Below are 27410 nucleotides of genomic sequence, written 5' to 3'. Positions count from 1 at the left end.
TCTAAGATAATCTAGTGTTAAGAAATCTAGTAGATCCTCTAGACATCCTAAAAGGTTTGTATCATATGAGACCTTTTCACCAAGATATAGAACATGTCTTTTGTCTATTCACTCTTTTTATGAACCATGAACCATCAACCTATAATGAGGCTAAAAAAAATCCAAAATGGATTGATGCCATGAGCTTAGAACTAGGCACTCTCGAGAAAGCCAAGACCTGGAAAATTCAACCATTACCTACACAAAAAAAGACCAAAGGATGTAAGTGGGTATATAAGGTCAAAAAAAAAAGGAGATGCATCTTTAGAAAGATATAAAGCTACGTTGGCCAAAGATTATTCTTAAGAGTATGGAATAAACTATGAAGAGACATTTGCTCTCGTAGCCCATATGACTAGTGTTAGAACACTCATTGCCTTAGCATCCATTAGAAAGTGACCTATCTACCAACTTGATGTTAAAAACATTTTTTTTGAATAGTGACCTAAACGAGGTAGTGTACATAGATTCTCCTCCCGGTCTTGAGATCGAGAGAGAAAAAGTTCTTCAGTTAAGGAAGGCCTTGTATGAGCTAAAGCAAGCACTCAAAGCTTAGTATGATAGGTTTCGCAATATTATGTTAAACTTGGGTTATAAATCTTATTATACTGACACTGCTCTTTTTGTTAAAGATGCAGGTATTGATATTGTCATACTTTTATTATATGTTGATGAAATGATTATCACAGGGAGTAATAAAAAGATAATTGATGAAATTAAAAATATTCTTAAAAAATATTTTGATATATCTAACCTTGGCTTTCTGAAGATATTTTCTAGGTATTGAACTGGCTTATTCACTTAGAAGATATATATTGTCTCAAATGAAGCCGGTTGCAGATATTATTGTCAAATATAGAATCTTTGATGATAAGAAGGTTGATACACTAAAAGGTGTAAATGCAAAATTAAGATTGGAGGATGGAACTCCTCTTGAAGATCCAACTGTAAAATTGCCTACGAAGAGACAATACGCATACAAGCATAAATACTTTATGAAAGATGTGCACGAAAGCACTCACACAACACTTGAACAAAATACGCACAAAAGCGTAAAAGTAGCAAACATGCACTAAGGCATGCATTTTATAGAAAAGAGCAAATGCCTGAGACTCTCAAGCTTCAGAAATAACAAGGGGGAACACCCCTATTTATACAAAAGCAAAGGGTTACAAGGGGGGCTCCCAAAGGAGTCATTGGGGGTCCCCAACGACTCTATTGGGGGGGACCCCCAATGCACCTTTATGAAAAAGAAAAATAAAAAATAGAAAAAAAAAGAAATACAAAAAAAATAAAAAGAAATTACAACATATTCGAAGTGGAATATGCGCAAGATGTGAAATTACAAGAATACCCTTTTCGGGTATAAGAAAATAAAATATGTATATATATAGAGAGAGAGAGAGATACATATACATATATGATATATATGTATATGTATCTCTATATATAAGTATATATATTTATACTTACAACAATGGTTTTGGAGATACATTTTAACACCCCCCCCCTCAAACTTACGGTGCGATAACTGCAAGTTTTTTAAGTAGGAAATGAAATCTGGGCGAACAAAGAGCTTTTATAAAGAAGTCCGCAAGTTGATACTCAGATGTCACATACGGTAGATCAATGACCTTCTTCAGGTATTCTTCCCTGACATAATGGCAGTTCATCTCTATATGCTTTGTTCGGTCGTGAAAGGTGTGATTTTTGGCAATATAAATTGCACTTTTGTTGTCGCAACATAGCTTTTTTGGTTCTCTGATAAGCACTCCCATATTTTCCAAAAGGCGTCGAATCCATACAATTTTCATGGTAGTGGATGCCATGGCTCTATATTCTGCTTCAGTGGATGACAGAGAGACCTTCTGTTGCCTTTACATCACCATAAAATCAAAGACTCTCCTAGGAAACACAAAAGCCAGTGGTGGAGTGACGGTTATTAGGGTCACCTCCCCAATCTGAGTCAGTATAAGCAAGTAATTTTAATTCAGGAGGAAGATAGAAATACTCCCTTATTCACTGTTCCCTTTAAATATTTGATGATGCGAAGAACAACACTCATATGAATTGTTGTAGGGGCGTGCTAAAACTGACTGGCGATGTGAATAGCATGTGACAAATCAGATCGAGTGATGCTAAGGTACATTAAAGAGCCTACCAACTGCTTGTAAGGAGTAGGATCGGTTAGAAAAACACTGTCATCAATCTTTATTTTTTATCCCACGACTTCAAAAGTTTTGTAGACTTTGTCATCAGAAATCCCTGACCTGTCAATAATTTCACAAACAAGTTTAGACTGAGATAGAAAGTAACCATGTTGAAAATAGGCAACCTCAATTCCAAGAAAGTATGTCAGAAAACCCAAATCTGACATCTCAAATTTTGAAGTCAAGACGGACTTAATACCCTTGACTCCTTGAATATCATCACCTGTAATTAACATGTCATCAACATAGAGCAATAGTATCACAATTCCTGCATCAGATTTTCTAGTAAACAAAGCAGTATCAGTATAACAGGAGGAAAAACCATTTTCCAGCATTACACTGGTGAATCTATCATACCAGGCTTTGGGGGCCTGTTTCAAACCATAGAGGGTCTTTCGAAGATAAAGAACTTTATCTTTAGGAATCTTCATGCCTGGTGGAGGATCCATATAAACTTCTTCGTTAAGATCACCATTCAAAAAAGCATTTTTCACATCCATTTGAAAAATGTTCCAATTTTTAATAGATGCAATAGTAATAAGACATCTAACTGTAACCATTCGGGTTACAGGAGAAAAAGTTTCATCATAATCAATTTCATACTCTTGCCCATATCCTTTTGCGACTAAGCGAGTTTTATACCTTTCCAGTGATCCATCGCTCTTAGTCTTAACCTTAAAAACCTATCGACAACTTATAGTTTTCTTTCCTATGGGTAGAGTTTGGAAATCCCAGGTTTCAGCCTTCCTAAGAGCGTTAAGTTCATTTTGCATAGCTTCTTGACATTCTATACATTTTTTAGCTTCTTCAAAATTTCTAGGTTCAAAATAAGAGTGAATAGCACTAAGACAAGCCCTATATCGGGGTGAGAAGGAATCAAACGAGACAAAACGAGTTGGAGGTCTCCTATTCCTTTCAGATCTTCTGTGGTCGAGAGTAGGAACAAACTCACTATATTGATCAATATCACTTCTAAAGGTATCTTGCTTTCTTCGAGAATAGGTTATTGAATCACTTGAAATTCTACCTTCTTGTTTATTGGGTAAGTTATATTCACCAATATCACCATCATTTTCCCCATCATGGTTTGATGATACATTATCATCACTAGATATGTCATCATTGCTAGACAATAAGTCAAATAAAAAAGAGTAATCAACATTTTCTTGTTGAGAAACATTTTTTTCAAAGCCGCTTTCATTTTCTAAGAGTGTTACATTTCTTGAGACATATAACTTATCATCTCTAATGTCATAACAACGAAACCCTTTTTGAGTTTCAGAATATCCAAGAAAGGCACAAGGAATAGTGTTGGGAGAGAGCTTGTCATTTTTATGAGTAAGTAAAAAACACTTACACCCAAAGACTCGTAACCTATTATAATCAAGTTCAAGCTTATGTAATACCTTAAAAAGAGATTTTTCCCAATATCCTAGAGGGTAAGCGATTTATCAGATAAACAGAAGCAAGAGCTGCTTCGGCCCAAAAGTTTTTAGGAATGTTTTGGGATATAACAAGGGTCCTAGTGGTCTCAATGATGTGCCTATGTTTTCTTTCGACCAACCCATTTTGTTGAGGAGTTTTAGGACAAGACCTTTGGTGAACAATTCTGTTATCCTCAAGGTACTCCTTAAATTGATTGGAGAGATATTCTCCACCAAAATCACTTCTAAATATCTTTATGTTACTGTTGAATTGATTTTTGATCATTGTATGAAAAGTTTTGAAACACGAAAATACTTCATGTTTGAACTTAAGAAAATCGATCCACGAATATCTGAAAAAGTCATCCACAAAAATTACATAATAAGAAAAGCCTCCTTTTGAACAACAGGTGCGGGTCCCCAAACATCTGAATGAACAATTTCGAAAGTTTTAGAAGAGAACATAGTTCTTTACTCAAAAGGCAAACTCCGCATTTTTCCGAGAATACAATCATTACAAGAAAATGAACTTTTACATAGGTCTTTTGTAAAGTGTAAATAAGATAACTTGGTGATATTAGGATGACCAATTCTTTTATGCCACACATTTATATCTTTGTGTCAGGCAACATTCCAAAAAAAAATTGGAACTTGAAGAGAGTCCATATAGTATAAGTCTCCCTTCCTAAAGCCTTCCCTAATCAATTTCCCGGACTGACGATCTTGTATTAAACATTTATCATAAGAGAATTTAATATCGCAACCATGGTCCGAGAGTTGAGAAACAGAGAGAAGGTTTAAGTTTAGTTTAGGTATAAATCTAATTTTTGAAATAAAAAAGTCTTGAGTTTCAAAATTACCTATGTCTTTAATTTCAAGAGAGGTTTCATCCGCAGTGGAAACAAAAGATGAAAAAACATTTTTTGAGTAATCGAAAAGCGAAAATATGTTTGCAAACATGTAAAAAGATGCACCGGAGTCCAAAAGCCAAGAGACTTTACCTGGAGAGGAAGGAGTAGACACGGCGGCACCGGAGGTAGCTCCCTTGAGGAGAGGTTGAATGGCTTCCATTATTTGACTTAGAGAGAGATCCACTTGAAGATGCCTCCTCTTTTTGCAGTACACTGGTGGTAGCCATCGCGAGAAGCTTCTTCCATTTAGGACATATGGGTTTGATATGCCCCGGTTCTTTACAGAAATGACAAATAATTTTGCTATAGTCCTTTTTCCCTCTTTGCCCACCGTTTTTACTTTGATTTTGTGGTTTAAAGTGAGGAGTTTTTACATTGTTTTCGGGTCTTGATACAGCATTGACCCCATTGTTTTCTTCATAATTACAAGGAACCGCAAGAACATTTGATCCTTGTTTACATAAACCCATACGAGTCTCCTCACCACTTAATTTGGTGAGTACATCTTCAAGAGAGGGAGGAGTAAACGATGATAGAAAAGATGACCTTATTTGCTCAAATTTGGGACTTAGCCCATTCAAAAAGTTGAAGAACCAATCTTCTTCAAGTTGCTTGTGACGGAGTTCAATCGCCTCTCCACTCCATTTTGGTTCAAGCATGGCAAGATCGTCCCAAATGGAAGAAAGATCGGCAAATATATTCTCTAATAGTCATTTCACCTTGAGTAAGAGAGAGAGTCTTCTTTTGAAGGTAATACTTGTAATGAAATGGTGGTCTTCAGCAAATGCAAAAATAACTCACAAACAAGTGTCTATTGGAGACACTACAAGCATGACCCTTGAAAGGGTATAAAAGGAATAACACTTGAAAAATAAATAATACTTTATTCATTAACAAAATGCTTAAGAAGCATAGTTATTTACATTGAAGGGTTTCACCCCTATATATACAAAAAACTGGGAGAGAGAAGAGAGCTCATTTTGAGCTCTCCAAAAGAGACGTTGGATTCCAACGTCTCTTAATATAGCTGTTGGACTATAGTCCAACAGCATTTATTATAGCTGTTGGACTACGGTCCAACAGCTATTTGCACAGTCAAGTTCCAACAGGAACTTGACTGGATCAAATATCTAGTTTTTATTAAACTAGATGCTAAAAAAGAAAATAAAGAAAAATAGAAAAAGAAAATAATAAAAGAAAATATAATAATATTAAATAATATATATATTACAGTTTACATTTTAACACTCCCCCTCAAACTTACGGTACAAAGAGCGAAAGTTTGTCTAAGAGGAAGTGAAATCTGGGAGCAGCGAGAGGCTTGGTGAAGAAGTCTGCTAATTGATATTCTGATGTAACATATGGCAGATCAATGGTTCCATGTAAGTATTCCTCTCTAACATAGTGGCAGTACATCTCAATGTGTTTAGTGCGCTCATGGAATGTCCGGTTGCTTGCAATGTAGATCGCACTTTTGTTGTCACAGCACATCTTTGAAGCTTGCGTTGCTTTAGCTCCCATATCCGCTAGCAATCGTCTGAGCCAAACAACCTCCATAGTGGTGGTTGTCATGGCTCTGTATTCAGCTTCGGTGGAGGAAAGAGAGACTTTCTGTTGCTTCTTGCACCTCCACGAAATTAAGGTTTCACCTAAGAACACACAAAAACCAGTAGTTGAGTGTCTATTATTGGGATCACCTCCCCAGTCAGCATCAGTATATGCAATTAAATTTAATGAAGATGAAGCAGACAAGAAGAGTCCTCGTGAAAAAGAGGATTTTAAGTATCTAATAATACGCAAAATCGCTCCCATGTGCACGGAGGTGGGAGCATGCTGAAACTGACTGACTGTATGAACCGCATGAGTTATATCTGGCCTAGTAATGGAAAGATAAAAAAGAGCTTCAACAAGCTGTCTATAAGGAGTAGGATCATCAAGAAGTTCTCCATCATCAATTTTCATTTTAACATTGACAACTTCTGGAGTGTCTACTTTCTTATCATCTGTAATTCCAGACCTGGAAACGATATCAAGAGCAAATTTAGATTGAGATATCAAATACCCCCGAGGGGAATAAACAACTTCAATGCCTAAAAAATGTCTTAATAAACCTAAGTCAATCATTTCAAAGTGAGTTTTAAGAAGAGATTTGATATTTGCAACTCCCTGTTTGTCGCCTCCGGTGATGATCATATCGTTCACATAGAGAAGAAGAATAATGATGCCAGCATCAGATTTCTTAACAAACAAAGCAGTGTCAGCTAAACAAGGTTGAAAACCAATATCAAGCATAACATGACTAAATCGGTCATATCAGGCTTTTGGAGCCTGTTTAAGACCATAAAGAGCTTTTTCTAGACGAAGAGCTTTACTGTTAGGGATACTAATACCAGGTGGGGCTTCCATGTATACTTCTTCAACAAGATTCTCATTCAGGAAAGCATTTTTGACATTTAATTGAAAGATAGGCCATGTTCTAATGGAGGCCAAGGCTATTAAAGTTCTAACAGTGGTCATACGGGCCACAGGAGGAAATGTTTCTTCATAATCGATGCCATACTCTTGGGCGTATCCTTTTGCTACTAAACGGGCCTTATATCTTTCCAGGGTCCCATCACTTTTGGTTTTGACTTTGTATACCCACCTACAACCTATAGGTTTCTTACCCGGAGGGATATCTTGTATCGTCCAAGTATTGGCCTTTTCTAGTGCATCCAATTCTATTTTCATGGCTTCTATCCATTCTATATGATTTTTTGCTTGAGAATAGGATGATGGTTCAACATATGATTGTATTAATGTAATGGCGGCCCTATACGTGGGTGAAAAAGATTCATAAGACACAAATATTTCTGGAGGTTTAGAGATTCTAGACGTTCTTCTAGGTGAGACTTCAGAGTATTTTTGTAATGCACATGGAAGATTTTGCTCTCTACGTCTTGAATATTGTAGACTAACATCCCTATGGATTTGCTCTTCATTATAATCATTTTCAACAACAATAGGACTTTGATCATTGTCAAGGTCACATCCAACATCACATTCATTGGATTTTGAAGTTGGATCAATTAAAAACGAGTATTCAGTGACATCCTTGGATTTTTCAAATTCAAAGAAGCTTTCTTTTTCCAAAAAAGATACATTTCTTGATACATATAATTTGTCATTTTGAAAATCGAAACACCTGTAGCCTTTTTTATTATCAGCATATCCTAAAAAGGCACATGGGATTGCACGAGGAGAGAGTTTGTCATTTCTGTTGGTGAAAACAAAACATTTGCATCCAAAGACTCTTAATCTAGAATAATTTGGAGTTAAATTAACAAGCTTTTCTATTGGAGTTGTATTCTTTAATGAGGAAGATGGCATCCTATTAATGAGGTAGGGGGCAGTTAGGACCGCTTCAGCCCAAAAACTTTTTGGAACTTGATTTGCAATTAACAATGTCCTAGTAGTTTCCATAATGTGCCAATGTTTGTGTTCGGCTAGGCCATTCTGTTGTGGAGTGTGTGGACATGATCTTTGATGTGTAATACCATGTAAATTGAGATAGTCTTTGAATTTGTTGGACATAAATTCTCCCCCTGAATCAGTGCGAAAAACAGAAATATCATTTTGAAACTTATTTTTAACCATTTTATGAAATATTTGGAAGTTAGCAAAGACATCAGATTTATGTTTAAGAAAATAAATCCAAGTATGTCTAGAAAAGTCATCAACAAAAATGACATAATATGTATAACCACCTTTAGAAATAACTGGTGCGGGGCCCCAAACATCCGAATGTATTAACTCAAGTGATTGTAAGGAAACAAAAGTTCTAAGAAATGGTAACCTTTTCATTTTGCCAAGAATGCAGTCTTTACAAGAAAAATTTTCAGAATTACAAAATTTTTTCAAACTTGGAAAATATTGAATTTTAGACATATGAGGATGGCCAAGCCTTTTGTGCCATAAATCCAATTCTAATTTCTGAATATTATAACAAAATGCATTCTTGGGTAATTCCAAAAAGTCCATGTAATAAAGTCCTCCCTCTCTATGGCCTTCCCCAATCAGCTTCCCTGACTGGCGATCCTGTACCCAACAACCATGAGAAGAGAAGGAGATATTACATCCATAATCAGATATTTGCGAGACAGATAAGAGATTCAAATTAAGTTTAGGGATATATCTAACTTCTGGGATAAAAAATCTTTTGGATTTTTGAAGATTTTCAAAACATCTTATTCCTTTTACTTCAAGAGATGTGCCATCGGCTGTAAAAACCTTTGACACACTTGAGTTATTTTTAAGACATTCGGATAGACTATTAACATTTGGGGTCATATGAAAAGAAGCACCAGAATCTAAAAGCCAAGGAAAGTTACCTGGACCGGAGAAAGATGCAACTGCCGCTCCAGTTGAGGCTTCGGTTGAGGAGGATACCCCTTTGAGAAGAGGTTGAACGATTTCCATCAGTTGAGCCATAGACACAAGTGCATCTTGATCTTTTGACTCAGATTCAACAGATGCAACTCTTTTTTCTTCTCTTCTTTTTAACTTTGGACATTGAGGCCTATAGTGCCCCGGTTCATGACAATGATGACAAATAACTTTTCTTTTATCAAAGTCGCCGTTTTGCCTTCCAAAATGAGGCAGCTTGTAAGTACGAGTATGATTCTCCGGTCTAGATACAACTAAAACAGAGTCATCATCAACTTTTGGAGTACTTTTCCAAGTCTATTTTCCTCCATAGTGAGCTCTTCTATAGTATCAACAATAGAAGGAATTTTTCCACGATGTAAAAGGGTCGATTTGGTGGATTCAAACTCCAGCCTTAGACCATTCACAAATTGATAGAAATGTTTCATATCGAGTTGCTTTTGGCGAAGCTCGATGTCTTCGGCACAATGCCATTTGGGCTCAAGAAGAGCCAACTCTTCCCAAAGTTCGGACAACTCATTATAATATTTTCGAATAGTTTTATCTTTTTGAGTCATTGTCCGAACTTTATCTTGTAAATTACATACATGTGCAATATCTTTAAGGGAATACATGTTTTTGAGGTATTCTCAAGCCTTATCGACATGCTCAAACTTAGCTAGACTAGAGCATTTTTTAATGTTTATGCTATTGATGAGCCATGACATAATTTTTGCATGCCCTATCCTCCATTCTTTCCATTTCTTCTCATAAGTGGCTAACGCCCTACACTTCTCTTCTTCCGTTAGAGGAACCTCTTTATCACCCTCTTTCTTGGTAAGAGATAGTTTAGGTTCCAAATCGAAACCATCCACTATACCCCATAAACCTTTTCTCCAAATGTGGTGCTTCATAATCGAAGTCCACATTACATAGTTACTATCATTTAGCTTCATAGGAATGATGGTGATCTTATCATTGTCATCCATCTTTTACAAGGGTAAGAGAGGAATAAATAGGAGGAGAGAGAGAAAAATAAAAAGAAAAGAAAAAGAGTAGACAAAGGAATAAGAGAGGATACAAAACCAAAATTTTTGTAGCACAAGTTCGCCTTTCTTCAAACAAATCTTCTTGAGCCAAGAACAAGGTGATGAAACACCTTTTGTAAATGTGGCACAGAAATCGAGGCGGAAGCACTTCAAGATCTAAGGATTTCGTAGCTCTGATACTATGTAATGAAATGGTGGTCTTCAACAAATGCACAAATAACTCACAAACAAGTGTCTATTGGAGACACTACAAGCATGACCCTTGAAAGGGTATAAAAGGAAGAACACTTGAAAAATAAATAATACTTTATTCATGAACAAAATGCTTAAGAAGCATGGTTGTTTACATTGAAGGGGTTCACCCCTATATATACAAAAAAGTGGAAGAGAGAGGAGAGCTCATTTTGAGCTCTCCAAAAGAGACGTTGGATTCCAACGTCTCTTAATATAGCTGTTGAACAGCATTTATTATTATAGTTGTTGGACTATAGTCCAACAGCATTTATTATAGCACAGTCAAGTTCCAACAGGAACTTGATTGGATCAAATATCTAGTTTCTATTGAACTAGACGCTAAAAAAGAAAATAAAGAAAAATAGAAAAAGAAAATAATAAAAGAAAATATAATAATATTAAATAATATATATATATAAATTACAGTTTACATTTTAACAATACTTATGAGATAAGTCCCTTGTCGTATACATTTTCTTGAACTTAATAATGTTGGCATTAATCTTAGTTTCAACGGATGAGAAAAACAAGAAAAGAATCTTGAAATTTTTCATTTCTCATTCATCGTGCTTCTTAGAATACTCTTCAAAGGGCTTTGATTCTTTCTTCTCTCTAAAAAATCTTGATTTCACTTCCGTTTATCACGGTAATTTTGGGTTCCGGTTCCAGAATTGTGCCTTGCACATAACTCCATAGCCCCTTTCCTTTTACGTGAGCCTCCATGTTCCCAGCCCAAACACGATAGTTGGACCCATTTAGTTTGAAGCCAAGAGCAAAATGAGACTCTTTTTCAACCATTAAGGAGTAAAGAGGAAGAGAGAAAATGCGTACCAACACAAGATTTCAAAAACTGACTTGCACAAGATTCTTCTAAAATATTTGAGAAGCAAGATCCACCACTTCAAACTTCAAAGATCTGAAAGCATGCTTTTCGAGGCACTCAAAAAAGAAGAATCCCACGATCCTCTATCACCAACCTAGCTCTGATACCATGTAAAATTGCCTACGAAAAGACAATACGCATAAAAGCACAAATACTTTATAAAAGATGTGCACGAATGCACTCACACAACACTTGAACAAAATACGCACAAAAGCGTAAAAGTAGCAAACATGCACTAAGGCATGTATTTTATAGAAAAGAGCAAATGCTTGAGACTCTTAAGCTTCAGGAATAACAAGAGGGAACACCCCTATTTATACAAAAGCAAAGGGGTACAAGGGGGGCTCCCAAAGGAGTCGTTGGGGAGCCCCCAACGGTCACATTTGTGACCGTTGGGGGTCCCCGACGACTCTATTGGGAGGGACCCCCAATGCACCTTTATGAAAAAGGAAAAATAAAAAAATACAAAAAAAGAAATACAAAAAAAATAAAAAGAAATTACAATATATTCCAAGTGGAATATGCGTATGATGTGAAATTATAAGAATACCCTTTTCGGGTATAAGAAAATAAAATATGTATATATATAGAGAGAGATAGAGAGATACGTATACATATATGATATATATGTATATGTATCTCTCTATATATATAAGTATATATATTTATACTTACAACAATGGTTTTGGAGATACATTTTAACACCAAATTCATGTCAACAACTGATTGGATCCTTGACCTACTTATCCATTACCAGACCAGACATCTCTCATGTAGTTCACTCAGTCAGTTTCAGCATGCACCAACTATAGTGTATATGAGTGTTGTTCTACAAGTAACATAAACTCTATCACCAAAGGGCTATTTTTATACTCTCTCTTTTTTAGAGTTAATTTCTTATATTGATAAAGTCTCAACTATGGGTCATTATGTGTTTTTAGGAGACCTATATCTCGGAGGTGTAAGAAGTAGCAGAAGGTCTCCCTGTCAAACACAAAAGTTGAATATTGAGCCAAGGCAACAACCACGATGAGATTATTTGGTTGATGGGTCTTCTCAAAGATGTAGGCGTAATCATATTTAGTCCTTCGAAGATATATTGTGACAATAAGAGTGCTATCTATATTACAAGCAACTACATCTTCCACGAGCGAACCAAGCACATAAAGATGGATTGTCACTATGTCTGAGAGGAATTTTTGTGAGGGGCCATTGAATTATGTGATCTGTAAAACTCATAATTTTTAAGGATTATTAATAAATAAAGAACTCATTTTTTTATCTCTAAATTAGAAATGTGTTTTTAGCTTTTGAATTTCATTTATTTATTTATTACATATTCATTTGTTCATTCAAGTCAATCAGGGTATAATTTACATTTATAGAACTATTTTGGGTTATAAATCATTATTTATATATATATATATATATATTATATTTAAATATATTTTTCATAGAGTTTGTAAATTATTGGAGTGTATTTGTGTGTTATTTGGCTCTTGATAATGATTTATAAGGTAATTTGCTATTTTTGGCTAATCTTGTTATAATTGGCATTTTTTGAGTTTTTGGCATTTACAATCGCACACGAAGGGTTCGTTGTATTGCTTGGGTAGCGGTCTTTGCGAACTTCGAAACCCCTCGGTCTTTTGAGTTTCGATTCATTATTCTTCACATTATTAAGGTAAGATACCTTAACTGAACTTATAGAAAGCATGTTTAGGCACTAATTGTGTAAGCATGATATTGCACTGAATATCTAAATGAATTGCAAATACAAGTTATGCTCACACACTTCACTTGTGGATATCTAGGACTCTTGTGATTGTAGTTCGAAGATCATGCTTGTCATGATTGTAGTTAGCGGAATATAGAGTGTTTGCTACAGGTACACCTGTGTGTGGGTTTGAATGTCTGTGCACTTATGAATGTATAATATGTACGCAATGTGTGTCATCGTACTTTGGTTTGCGGATACTATGTTGCTTTGTGTGTTTGTATGAATTTGATACATGGTGCACATATAACTACTATGGATATGTATAAGTCGTGTTTGATGCATATTGTGGATGTTATATATATTGTCTTATCATATGATGGACTCATTTATTCTTGTATAGAAGAATGCATGCGAATGTTATAAATTGTTTTGAACTTGTATGTCTTATTTGCTTGAGAAATATATGTGTATGATGTACGGTAGGATGGTCAATGAGATTTTGACCAACCCTTATACAATTATATCTAAAGTGCTATATCGATTCATGTGGTGAAAAATGCATGACTTTTATCGTGTGTGCAAATCTCGAACTACGTAAGAGTTATGTATGTTGAAGTTTAGTTGCTTCATATTATGAAATGTGAAGGTTCACGTATGCATGCATAGAACTTATGTTTTGATTACGCATGCTTCGAGGTTAAATTTACGAAGTACAATGTTCTTTGTGGCGATAATATGATGCGTAGAATAATATGCTTATGTATGATATGATTTAAATGCCACGTGAAATGAAATTATGAATGCATGCGATAAATGTTTAAGTTCAATAGTGAACTTTGGTTCATGAAGCCTTAGTGGTTAAATGTGTGATTTTATAATTTTAATGACATATGAAGTGATGTATGATGTGATGCTTTGATTGTATACATGCTTATGCCTCTGTTGATGGCTATCGACCTTGAGAGTGATCAATTGTATTGATGCATGTATCACAATAATTTTCACGGGATATGGTACCCATTGAAGAACCGTTCTCAAAGGATTCTCTGTGAGGGTGTGCATGGCCAGATCAGGTAATCCGGCTAGAGCGGTAAGTCTCTTTGAGGGAGTGCATTGTCCAAGAGCGGGTAGCCCGCGAAGACGATATATTCCTGTGAGGAAGTGCATTGTCCAAGACCAAGCAGACCATCCGTCTAGGGCGGTAATTCCTTGTGAGGTTGTACGTTTCTCAGACCAGGTGATCCGGCGTGAATTTTGTAAATCTTTATTATGAATAAATGAAATGTTATGATGAATTGTGATGATCTTCTGAGTTGATTGAGATAGTCAGTTATGAATCTATAGCTTTGGCTTTTCTGTTATAGCATGACTATATATTGAACTCATATATGATAATCAGATCCTTATTGATTTTAGATCTTGATATGAGGTTATGATTGTGACGCTTATGTTAGCGTATAGGTGAATGATACATCACACCTACAAATGACTAGTTTTGACTTATTAGGTGAATGATACAGCATGCCTACATAGTTCCATTGCAAATGATTGCATTATGATTGTCTGATTAAATATATCACACTTATGTATCATGATTGATGTTATCATGAATATCTAACTAAATTTGTAAAACCCGAAAAAAAAATACAACTTGGATTAGGGTCGGACCCGAACCCAATGGCGGCACTGCCTCTCTCGTGTCTTTTAAAGACAGCGAGGCAAAGGGGGGAGGTTTCTCGAAACCTCCTTCCCCTCTGCTCTCGCTCTCTCGTCTCTCTCCCCCGACCGCCTCTCCCACTCTCCTCGCGTCTGCCGTGTAGCCGCCACCGGCGCCCCCCTACGGCAAGCTCCCTCCGGCGACCCCCAGGTACGCACCCTCCTCTTCCCCTTTTCTTTTCTTTTCTTTCTCTTCCGTTCTTCCCCCCTTTTCTTCGAAGAGCCGACAGGAGGCCACCTTCATTGGCACATAGACCAAATCGTGACAAGTTTGAACTAAGTGTTATAAAATGCATTTAGGTGCATTCCTCAAAAGGGTCATAGGTGCTAAAATCCTACATCTAAGAAAGGGAGTGAGGTTAGCTATAGACATGCACACTGATTATCAAGAAATCCTTAATTTCACAAGGGAAGTAGGTCATATATTTGCATAAGAAAACTACAGGGCATCAATATAAGCTAACTAGCAAGCACTAAAAGATGTGAAAATGTATTATTTGACAATCAACCATCCAAGGACAACATATGAGTTTCCAAGTTTCAAAACTCAAAAATACCTCATCATAGAGAGAACTCAGTCTTAAACATTATGAAAGATTTCACCAAGGAATTTAAATCAGTTACAATCAATAAGAAGATTACACCATATTAACATTGAAATATTAGCAACGGTTTAGTTATATACCTGCAATAGTTGAACCATGTTGACACAAAAGCAACGCCCCATAGTTGATAAGAGCTCCTGGATGGTTTTGATCTTTAAGAACCAAGATTTGGAAATATTTTGCAGCTTCTGCCCAATTCCCACTAAAGAGAAAATGTCCACCCACAAAAGTGTTACTATCAACACCGCCAGGAGAAAAAAGGACTCTTTCAATGAACCTAAGGTGAAGCTACATGATGACACACCATGACTTGATGAACATAGTTAATGTGTGTGACCATTTTAATCTTCATGAATTTTCATTAGCTTAATGATCTTGACACCTGACCTGGAATATATAATTATGATTCTGAAATTTGAAGATTAGCTACAAATACATGCATACATACATATGCAAAATATATATACAGACTATATATCTAAAGATATAAATCCCTTTATCCTAATGTTCACAAAATTATACGAGTGCCATATTTTTCTCTTAATGAGATTTGATAAAGTTCTAGAAAGAAAGTTGCAACAGATATTATATGTCATAATGGCCAAGCTTCTACAACCTGAGTATGATCAACTTATGAAGCCACTTGAAGGTATGCAGCTAATATGAGAGGAAAGCATCTCTAGCGCACAATAGAAGAATCTCAGTCTTTGATATGCCTTCCATAATTGATAATCAAGAGATTGCATAGACTCACCATTGAAAACTTACAGTTGATGACTGATTTCTTCTGTTAAAGACCACAGTTTGGCATTTATAACAACTTGACCATTTTAGATATTATTTATTAAACAAAGGAATTGAAATATATGATACACAAGTATTTTCGACCCAATTGTAGTAATAAACCAGAGCATGCCAATGCTCAATGTTCACATGGGAAAGGTTTGTACTCTGTTTATACACATGCAGCAAAAATAGATATTATGAACAGTAGCAAGCGCGATAGCAACTTTAAAGACATGATCACTTAACTACCACAGAAAATATTAAACAAATAATACAATGGTAAAATATCTTACCACTGCAGGTGTGCAACACCAAGGTTGGAGAGGGCATCTAAGAAGTCTGGCACAATAATTAGGAGAGCTGACAAAAGTGAAATTGCACTCTGAAAGGTATCACAAACGCCAAAATAAGCAAACTGCAGATTCATGTTAGTCAGTATTGTAAGCAAAAGTAACAAGAACTTCAAGGAGCAAGATTTATGTACTGTTTAAACTTTAATACCAGCAGGCGGCCAGTTCTTATAAGTATCTGACCAAGCATATTCCACACAGCAGCTTGTCTAACATCTGATAAAACTGATTCCTTCATCTTTGAAATAATTTCATCAAGTTCTTGTGATTCAAGGTCTCTGTCTGATCCATCCCCAATAGAACCTTGCAGAAGGCACTTAATACAGTAACAAAGAATGTTTAACATAGGTAGCTACCTCAAGGAATTTTCAATTCCTTGTTGGATTTATAATGGCAATAAAAAATTGAGTAACTGGCTTAAAGAAACAGACTTGAGCTCTTTCTGCTAAATTATATGACATGGTCCACACCTGTGCATGGTGAATTTGGACTTGAGATAATAATTCAGGTCTCCTAACTTCTTCCTCAGACTGCTGTAAAATTTCAGATGCTTTCTCGAATGCTAGGACTGCCTAGGCAGCGTGGCAACAATATCAAAAATGTCTGGTTAAGAACATTCAGACAACTTGTAATACCAATTGTTTCATTTACCTTTTGTGGTTGACCTAACCTCTGATACATTAGACCAAGGATGAAATGGGTATGAGCATTTTTGGGCATCTTGCGTGCAACATGAACTAATCCCTGAAAATTTGGCACAGTTCACAGAACATGCATAAGCATTACAGATCATACGAACATAGTCAAATATATGCATAACTTGCAGTTTGATCTAAGAAAGTTCTCAATGAACCAAATTTATGATGCAGGGAAACGTCTGAATGTTTTATAATAAGGAATCATAATAGAGGCAAGGTCATTTGAGCAAGACAACCAAAGAGGACTTGACAGAAGAACTGAGCCTCAGAAGGAGTTAGCACAGCATCCCTAAGCTAAGAACTATTGCCAAAAACCCTAGTCTTCAGAAATGCTAATCAGTTCTAATTACTCAAGGAAATAATTGGTACCATTTCAAGAAAATAAAATAAATCAAAATGAATAAAATTATTTATAAAATACCAATTCACAGTGACAAGTGAACTTTAAAGATCTAGCATACATTCATATATAAACCATGACTTTTAGAAATAATATTACAATCCAAAAGCTAATGAAACAGCCAAGTTTCAAAATTGCAAAACTTTACACAGCTGTATCTTAGTATGTGCTAAACAAGTACCCATGGAACTGAAATACTGTTTGCCCTACCATATGGTGCTAAATGTTAGACAACTGAAAAAACAAGGAAAGAGCACTTATAGCTAAGTTACACAGGTGAATTTGTCCAAAGCACCAAAGAACAACAAAAAAAAAGGAATCACACTGGAAGTTTAGAAGTAGCGACAATAGAAAAGGAGATTAAGGACTTCCATTTGAGATGTCATATCATGTCAATCAAAGTCTTAAAACATTCCTAGAACAAACTCACAATAATATAAGGTCATGCTTAGATGTAATTTTATTTATTTTTATAAAAAGAAATAAAAACATTGTTTATATACAAATTATTATTCTTACTGATAAATAGAGGCCCTGTTTGGATGTTTTTTCATATAAATAAAATTTATAAGGAATACGGAAGCACCCCTAGGCCCAATGAAAAGCAGAGGGGAGTGGGGGACGATAAGCGGGGAGGTGTCTCTGACTCTTTGCATTCACTTTCAATCTCATGAAGGCTACCCACGCATCAGTACACTTAATACAGCTTGGAAGGACTGTTCCCATTGGCTATGTATGATACAGGTTTACATCTTTTCTTATCTTGCAACTCATTTATGATATTTCTCTCATAAGGATCAGAGAGCAATGTTCTTGCACCTTAACTATCATTATTTGATATTAATAAGAAGGTAACCCCATCATACTGCTTAGACAATTTTGGTAGATATGTTCAAACTTAAAATGCATTCCCTCCCCTCCTCACAACTTTTTTAAATTGCCAGAATAATAAGTTCAACACATGGACATTCTTCTCAATAAATAATTATGGCAAAGAAATTAATAAGAATCAATGCACAAAGCCTACCACTTTAAGGCTGCTAACTTTTTCTTCCTGAGATGTAGAAACACCTTGGCACTGCGGATCAGCATCTGTCTCATGTCCAGATTCATTAGGGTACTCACTTTTAAGTTTCAAACGACACTTAGCTGTTTTCGCAGATTTTTCTTCTGCATCATTTATATCAATGTCTCTAATCGAGGAGGTAACATCCAATCTCTTATTTTCATCATTCATCCTCCTGCATTCCGCTTCAATTTAGAGAAACTTGTGAATTATATTGGAAAAGGAAAAAAAAGTCTATCCATTCAAGAGCCCATGGTTAGGAGGCAGCATCAGACAAATTTTCATTGATGCGTTTGAAAAAAGGAAAATGATGTGTTTGAGTTTTTAGCACTACATAAAAGTAGTTGTTACAAACTTCAAAAGAAGGAATGGAAGCCCATAAATAGTTATCATCATGTATTATCCCCATTACATGATCAGATAACATACACCAACAAGCTATGTCAACTGTGGAGCAGACAATTCATACCAAAAGCATTAGTCATGGTCTACATCTTAGTCTTTAAACAAAAGTATTCTTACCAACTGAAGGAAAAGGCAAATTCATACAAAAAACAATATACAAAACTCTGCTTTCCAATTACTAGAACAAACTAACTAACATACATGAGATATTAAATATCCAATATGCAGTATATTAAAAGCATTTTATAGTTAAAATCTTTAAAAACTGGACACAGAATAATATATCCACAAGTACATAGAAATTGTCTGAACAAATGACAAAATAATAAGATTGACTACGGAGAAGCTTTACCATGGACAAGCAAAAGCTCACATGTTCAAAATAAACAGATACATGGGGAAGTCGAGTCTATAAGTGAATTAATGCTAAATGATCAAAACCATGGGACACTTAAGGCACAGAAACAAGTGTACATTTTTGTTAAAATGAATCTCCTGACAAATAATTTATCAAACCAAAAGCTACAGGTAAAGGTTAAAGCATGATTTCTACAAGTGAAACAAATTAAGCAGTCGAATTTCATTATTAACTAAAAAAGAATGACGGCCAATTAGTGGGAACAAATAAAATTTAGAACCAACTGAGATGGGAGAACAATGATTGCTTGGTCACATATAGTCACAATTACTTTATCACTAATATGGATGTCCTTTTGTTATAGTTGAAATTGCAACTTAGGGGCTTAATTATCAAATATCAATCTATATACCAAAGTCTGTGTCTAGTTGTAGCCAATTAGACCTTCCACTAATTGAATTCTATAAAAAGGCGGTGAAGACAAGCTGGGCTGAAATTGGGCCCAAACTCAGACCCATGCTTGAGACAGAGCACAACTTGACAAGATATGCTCAAGCCTGGGTATAGTATTTATTTATTCTTATAAGACACATAATGTCTTCAACCAGCATTTGGCATGATTCATGTTAACCTGACTAACTGCACCATTGGCCCATGCATATCAGGAGCCTTAACTCAGGTATATCCATGATCAGTTTGAAAGGGAGCCCAAACCCATTAGAACCCAAGAGATCTCACTTTAGCTGTGGAGCTTATAAAGGAAACCTAGGAACCTAGTTTTCAAAACTTGAATTTGTATGCAAAGTACTTCTTGTTTGGACTCTTGTTCTGATGGCCAATGGCAGCAAGAAAGATTCTCAAGTGGGTCAATTTGAAAACCTTGTCCATAAAAAACTAGATATGACTCTGAACCAACCTGGGAGATTCACTAAGTCTCAAAAGGCTACCATGGGCCTTAAGATCCAAGAACTAGGCATAAGTCAAATAACGCATTCATAGACCCTCATTTGCATTGCATTTTGTTGCATATCCAAGGCCATTTTCCATGTGGGCAATGTGTCAGATGCCTTATTCATCCATCTTTATCCAATAAGCAGTGTTATATCTTAGCAACTACTAAGCATTTTACCAAATGAGTAGAAGTGGTCTCATTGACTAGGGTACAATGTATGCATGTAGCAGCATTCATTCATAAGAACATTGTGTGTTGTTTTGGCATACTCTAAAACCAAGTATGTGAAAATGACACTCATTTCAAAAATGAGAATATGAGAAAAGCAAGCAAGATGTTTGGCATAACCCAACACTTTTCAGCTCCATATTACCCACAAGGAAATGGACAAGTTGAAGCCACCAACAAGACCACCATCTGCATCACTGGGAGAATCATTAAGAAAGGTCACGACTGGCATGAAAAACTACATGATGCATTATAGACATATCACACTACCGTTCGTACTCCTATAAATGTAACTCTCTTTGAATCAGATTGAACCTGTCTTGCCCTTGCAAGTGCAATTACCTTCTTTGAGAATTGTTGCAGCCTTAGAAATGCCTTTAGAAATACAATAGCTTAGATTAGTTGAGTTAAATCTACTAAATGAGAAAAGGCTCCTAACAACAGAGCATGTTGAAGGGTATAGGAGGAGAATTGAGTGATACTATGTGAAACAGGTAATTGTGAGATTATTCAAACTCCACGATTTGGTCCTTAAGTGGATTCATGGTGGCGTAGGAGTCAGGTACCCGACAGGCTTTGAGTACCCAGCCTTACTCGGTTTGGGCCTAGGCCTCATTTTAAGGACCCATCCCAAAAGTAGGGCCGAGCCCAATCCGATATGATATCAGGTCATGCTTGGGCTTGGGTCCCAGCCCGAGTTGGCCCTTACGATGGATGTTAAAAAAAATTAAAAAGTAACTAAAAAGACTTTATCACCTTACGAAGTTACCTTTACAAGTTAAAATAAATAAATAAAAGTAAAACAAAAACAGTTACAAGTTAAAATAAATAAATAAAAGTAAAACAAAAACAGTTATGATTGACAGCATTGATGTGACTGGAGAGGAACATTTTTTGCTCTCTCTCTCTCTCTCTCTCTCTCTCTCTCTCTCTCTCTCTCTCTCTCTCTCTCTCTCTCTCTCTCTCTCTCTCTCTCTCTCTCTCGCGCGCGCGCGCGTGCACGCGCCAAAATAGGGGTCATTTTTCCCCTTTCCAGTAGTCCCCCTCTCTCTTGCTACCAAGAAAAGGGGTCAATTCCCTTTTCAAAGGCCAGAAAGTCTTGGTTAATAAAGAATGCATCAAAGGTTCAGCAAAAGTGTTTAGGTTTTAAAAGCCAACACAGTTTCTAACAATAAGAGGGGTTGTAATAACCCGGAAAAAAAAAATTGTTTGGATCCGGGCCGGATCCGACCCTGGTGATAAGTCAGCTGCGTGCTTTTAAAAGCACGCAGCGACAAAGGGGGGAGGTTCTCGAAACCGCCTTCCCCCTCTCGTCTCTCAGTCTCTCTCCCCCGACCGACTCCCTCTATGCGTTGTCGAGCATTGCCACCGACGCCCCCCTCTTTCCGGCGAGCTCCCTTCCGACAGTCTCCCTAGGTACGCCCCTACTCTCGTCCCTCCCTGCGGCCACCGACGCCGACGACTTGCCGCGGGCCACCGCCTTCGTCTTGTGTGTTGCAGGAAGCCGGCTTCCTCAGCCGCCAGCGGCAGTATCGCCAGCCACCTTTCCGCCTCTTCTCCCCTCTCATTCTCCCCCACCTCTTCGTTGCGCAAGGAGGGTGGTCGAGCCGCCTCCCTGCGACTCTTTTTAGTGAGGGAGGCCCTGTGCCGTGCTTGGTAAGGGAGGGGTTGATTCCCCTCCCGATGCCTTCTGATTGCAGGGGTGGGGTCGAGCCCCTCCCTGCATCCCCTTATGGCAGGGGAGGGGCTGAGCCCCCTCCTTGGTCCCTATCACGGCAGGGGAGGGGCTGAGCCCCCTCCCTGCTTCGTGTTATGACAGAGGAGGGGTTGAGCCCCCTGCCTGCTCTTTGTTTTGACAGGGAAGCGGGTCGAGCCCCTCCCTGCTCCTTGTTGCGGCAGGGGAGGGGGCCGAGCCCTCCCTGTGCCTCTTTTCTCGTTAGGCAGAGGCATCACCCCTGCCTTCGTTGTTTTTCGGCAGGCAGGGGCAAGCCCCCTCGCCTCGCTTTTCCCTGGCATCAGGCGGGGGCTTCGCCCCCTGCCTATTCGTATTTCGACAGGCACGGGCAAGGCCCCTTGCCTGTTCGTATTTCGACAGGCAGGGGCAAGGCCCCCTGCCTCCCTCTTAGCATGTTTGTTAGGCAGGGGCGAAGCCCCCTGCCTCCGTTCGTTGTTGACAGGCAGAGGCTTTGACCCTGCCTCTCTTCTACTTTGTCAGGCAGGGGCGCAACCCTGCCTACCCTCGCTTTATGAGGGCAGGGGTGCAACCCCCTGCCTCCTCGTAGTCCGCTGACAGCAGGTCAGCAGGGGCTCGCAGCCCCTGCCCCTGCTTCTTGCGCTTATAGCAGGTGCGCAAGGGCACGATGCCCCTTACTCTGCTTCCTTTAGGTCAGGACGGCGACAATGCCCCTGACCTTCTATTTTTGTGTTAGCTTGCTAAGATCGTTACTTTTGCAGCTTGTACGATGGATCATGCTCGCGCTCCGAGACCCAAGTCGTCCATCGCTTACACTCGCGGACGCCAGCAAGCTTGTAACTCCCAAAGGTAGGGAAAGATTGCACGGAAGACTTGGACAATTGAATTAAGTTAAATTAACTAAAAAGGTCAATTAAATAAATATATATGCATATATATATCATATATATTTATACGAGTACGCATTTAACTCAAGGACGCAGTTTCGCGATCATTGTCCTTTACTTTGTCGTCGTGCATCGCGCAAAGGTTTTGCGCTGCACTCCTGCTCACATCCTTTACTTTGTCGTCGCGCATCGCGCAAAGGCTTTGCGTTGTACTCCTGCTTACAGCCTTTACTTTGTCGTCGCGCATCGCGCAAAGGCTCTTGCTTTTGCATATGTGTTGGTATTGCCTTGCTATTGCAGATGACGTGCAGGTTCTTGCTCTTTGCGTATGCCTTAAAGGCATCCTCGTGGAAGATGCAAGGAGCATTTACCACTCTCTCTCTTGCGACGAGAGTTGAGTTGGGAGCTAGCGTTACATCCTCGTCTAAGGAGAAGGATAACTTGCAAGGATCCCGACTCTTCGAGTATGCAGTCCTGCAGACGAGTTGGGGTTCGAACGAACTACTTAACAGGGATTCTGTTGAGAAACGTGTATACCGTCTATCGAGGCCGGTATTAAGTCATGTGAGGCATGTAGATACCTGATAACGGATGAGATTCTAGAAAATCGCATGCATAATGTTGGCACAAGGTACTGTTGTTTCAAAAGATAAACATTACGTCTTTGTGAAACACTCCTGTTGAGGCTTCTATTGAAGAGTTATACCCCCTTCATCCTAGAGTACTTGTAGTCGTGCACGACACGTCTAGTACTGCGATGATCGGATGAGACGGTTGTGCGACCTCGAACAGTGCTAAATGCACAATGCTGTAATCACATAAATGGCCTCACATTCGCCTTCACAGGCAAAATGCTCGAGTGGTTTAAAGACCACAGCATAGGATGGGTTGTTAGTTAAGCAACCCCTAACGCACTCATTCGCTTCTAATTGTTCTGTCAAGGGAGAGGACATAGCGGTACAAAACTCCAATGGACAGGTTGTTAACAACCACCCCACGGGCAATGATCCGGCCTCCCCAGTCATTATAGTTAAGGGGAAAGGGGCTACAATAGTTAGCTCAACACTTCTGCAGAAGTTGGATGCATCTGTGGTACTGCCTCCTTTGGGGAATCCTCTCTCGACTAAAGTCGTCCCTTTGGAGCGGACTCAACTAGCTATTCGGGTTATTAAAAATACATAGAATAACAGACACCCGAACTAGTCTCAGCTGTTTCTACGTTTTGCCTGTGCGTACCCGCAGGCCAGTAATATCGAAACATAAAGTTTGTTCACACTGGTCGATTGCTTGCTTGCTTGGTAGTTCAGTATGTTACTCATTGAGTTGTACCCGCCTGTCGAGGCGTTACTCTAGTTGTTAAACTGCTTACGCAGTTCTTTGCTAAGTAAATTCTAGCTTCTCATACTAGTTAAATGCTTATAATAATAGCATTATGCCAGTTGTTACATATTAGCATGTGACTTGCTTTATCCCTTGGTCGAACTGGTTGGTGCTTATTGTAACGTAGCACTTGTTGGCTTGCATCTCTTATGATTGATGTGATTGCATACAGCCCGTAATCTACGAACTGGTGGCAACTAAGATTGATGTGGTCGCTTGTCTTATAAGTTGCTTACATATTGTGATATAACTGTTGTCATATGATTGCTTATGAATGGTTTGTGATACAATGGTTTATGTCTTACGATTAATTTAATTATTTGTTGATGGACTGAGTCATTTGATGGTAATTGTATGTATTACGAGCATTGTTGTGAGTGCTTGTCTTATTCAGTTGTTTTGTTTGGCTGTTGGATAGAGTTAGTTACTCTTCGCCTATAGAATCAGCTGGATTGCCATATATGCATGTTCTTGTGTTGTCGTTTATGCATGCTTTAAGGTCCTATTTGAGGATTGCAATGTTCCTTGTGGCAATAATACGATGCGTACGATTTTATACTTCTGTGTGATGAGATTGTTATGACACGCGATAAGAATATTGAAAGTATGCAATAATATGTTCATGGTTCATGGAACCTTATTGGAGGAATGTGTGATCGTGTGTTTTGTTTTACTATGTGAAGTGATACGATGCATATTGCTGATATACATGTTTGTGCCCATATTGTAGTTGCTGACCCAAGAGCGGTCAATTGTTCGGAGCAGTCGACTGTATTGATACATGTATCACTGAGTAGGGTGTCTGTTGAGGACCTGATCTCCAAAGGATTATCTACGAGGGCGTATATGATCAAGATCAAGTACCCGACTAGAGTGGTAGATTCTCTGTGAGGATGTACACTGTCTACGAACGGGTAGCCGCAAAGACGATAAACTCCTATGAGGAAGTGTATGGTCCAAGACCAGGTATACCATCTAGGGCGATGATTCCTTGTGAGGTTATACATTTCCCAGATTGGGTAATCTGGCTAGAGCGGTAGAATCTCTGTGAGGATGTACATTGTCCACGAACGAGTAGCCGCAAAGATGGTGAACTCCTGTGAGGAAGTGTATGGTCCAAGACCAGGTATACCCTCTAGAGCGGTAATTCCTTGTCAGGTCGTATATCTCCTGGACCGAGCGATCCGACGTGGATCTTGTGTTTTTGCTTACCATAAAAAGTTAGGGTGAGCTGTGATGATCTTCTGAGATTGTTTGAGATAGTCACTTATGAATTTATAGTTTCGGCTTTCTGTTTTAACATGACTACATGCAGGACTCAGATGTGAGAATCAGATCGTTAGCGATTTGAGATAGTGATTATGTTTTGGACCTTCTATGAAAAAGTGGGTTTTTCTGAGAAAGTATGATGCCTTAGTGAGTCATAACCGGTGACAGGTGGTCGCGTAAGGCCTTGAGAGATGGAAATAGTTTAAGGTTGTTCAGGACAAAGAGTTTGTTAGAAATAGTGAGAGCGACAAACAATGTCCTGATAATGATTAGATGCAGAGACCTTGTTCTAGGAACGAGAACAAACTTGTTGTGTGGTAGTTCATAGCTTACGATCAAATGAATCGTTCTTGCTACGTTTTACACTACTTACGCGTTTGCACTGCTTACTCGTTTGCACTACTTACGCGTTTGCACTGCTTACTCGCTTGCACTACTTATGCGTTTACACTACTTACCTTGTTGTACTGCTTACCTGTTTAACTGCATATCTGCTTTAAACTGCTCAACATACTGAATTAAACGTACTTAATTCAGTTTCTTGTAGTCTCTCTTGTGCACCTACTAGTTTTTCGCGAAACTAACTCATTCTATGGGTACAGATGATGATTAAGTACACTACAGGCGATGACGCGATTGCAAGATGACTTCAAGACTTCTTTTTTCTGCTCTTAGCTCGCGTCCTGGACGCTTTGGGTTTGTAACGGATTTTTGTTAGGATACCCTAATTTTGTGAGTTTTGGTTCTTTTAGCTAACGTGCCCAAAGTTGTCAGTTTACCTTCTGATTTAACAAAAGAAAAATATTTCGCTGATTTCATAAACAAACTCTGAAGGAAAGAGATATTTCTAGTCTCTTGCCTGTTTTTCTAAAAAGGTTCGCAAGTTTGAAATTTGGGGCGTTACAGGGGTACTTGTCATTAGAACTTACCTCTTGTAGTCAAAACTTAAAAGCGAAAAATAAACTTGCCCAAACGGTGAGAACGCCTCAGGAATAAGTTTTCCTTAACAAATAACAGACAAGAAAGAAAGAGAATAAAACAAAAAAGGAGGAAAGGGTTTCCCAATGAAGACGTCACCCATTGTGAGTGGCATGATCTTGTATTTATAATATAATACCAAAGATTACAATAATACCCTCACTTAGTTGGGTAGCTATGATATAGGAATTACATGGATCAGATCCAAATCCGATCAAACCAGCATACTCTTAACATGCCCCCCTCAAACTGAACATGGTGGAGAACCATGGACAGTTTGGATTTTAAATCCTAGTACTGATTGACTGGAAGCTATGTAACAGGGATTCGGCTAGCAGGGTGCGGCACCGGGTGCGGTCAACCCGACCCTGGGTGCGTTGACCGCACCCAGGGTCATTTCGGTCCATTTTTTGGATTTTTTTTTACAAAAATCCCTATGAAATGGGCTGCGGAATTTTAAAAAAAACTTGTGGTTTTGCCCCTACCGCACCCTCGCACCAGGGTTTTTTGGAAGTGCCGAATCCCCGCACCCGCACCCATGTGACATAGACTGGAAGGGCCTTGGTGAATAAATCTACCACTTGGTCTTCTCTGCGAATAAACATAGGATGAATCTCCTTGGATTCAACTTTTTCTCTGACGAAATGGTGGTCTATCTCCACATGTTTCATTTCTCCATGTTGAACTAGATTAGTGGAAATAGAAACCTCACTGCGGTTGTCACAATAAACTAGAGAGTTGGAGATGGATTAGTGCAGGCTACAT

At 38.1% G+C, this 27410-nt stretch overlaps 1 protein-coding gene across 1 annotated transcript in view; it reads right to left on the bottom strand.

Moving 5' to 3' along the window:
* Positions 1 to 27410, bottom strand: part of LOC149840798 (tetratricopeptide repeat (TPR)-containing protein) — a 103158-nt gene that overhangs the window by 38212 nt on the left and 37536 nt on the right. The window contains exons 2-7 of the mRNA XM_090003341.1: positions 18457 to 18670; positions 16983 to 17075; positions 16802 to 16903; positions 16483 to 16647; positions 16275 to 16363; positions 15276 to 15397 (exon numbers count right to left, since the gene is read on the bottom strand). Of these exons, the coding sequence (XP_089859467.1) occupies positions 15276 to 15397; positions 16275 to 16363; positions 16483 to 16647; positions 16802 to 16903; positions 16983 to 17075; positions 18457 to 18670 (785 nt within the window). The remainder of the gene's footprint in view (positions 1 to 15275; positions 15398 to 16274; positions 16364 to 16482; positions 16648 to 16801; positions 16904 to 16982; positions 17076 to 18456; positions 18671 to 27410) is intronic.

The sequence above is a fragment of the Nuphar pumila genome, chromosome 4 (genome assembly GCF_984573655.1).
Source record: "Nuphar pumila chromosome 4, dmNupPumi1.hap1.1, whole genome shotgun sequence".
Classification (NCBI taxonomy): domain Eukaryota; kingdom Viridiplantae; phylum Streptophyta; class Magnoliopsida; order Nymphaeales; family Nymphaeaceae; genus Nuphar; species Nuphar pumila.
The sequence above is the reverse complement of the archived record's forward strand: the minus strand, read 5'-3'. Positions and strand labels throughout refer to the sequence as shown.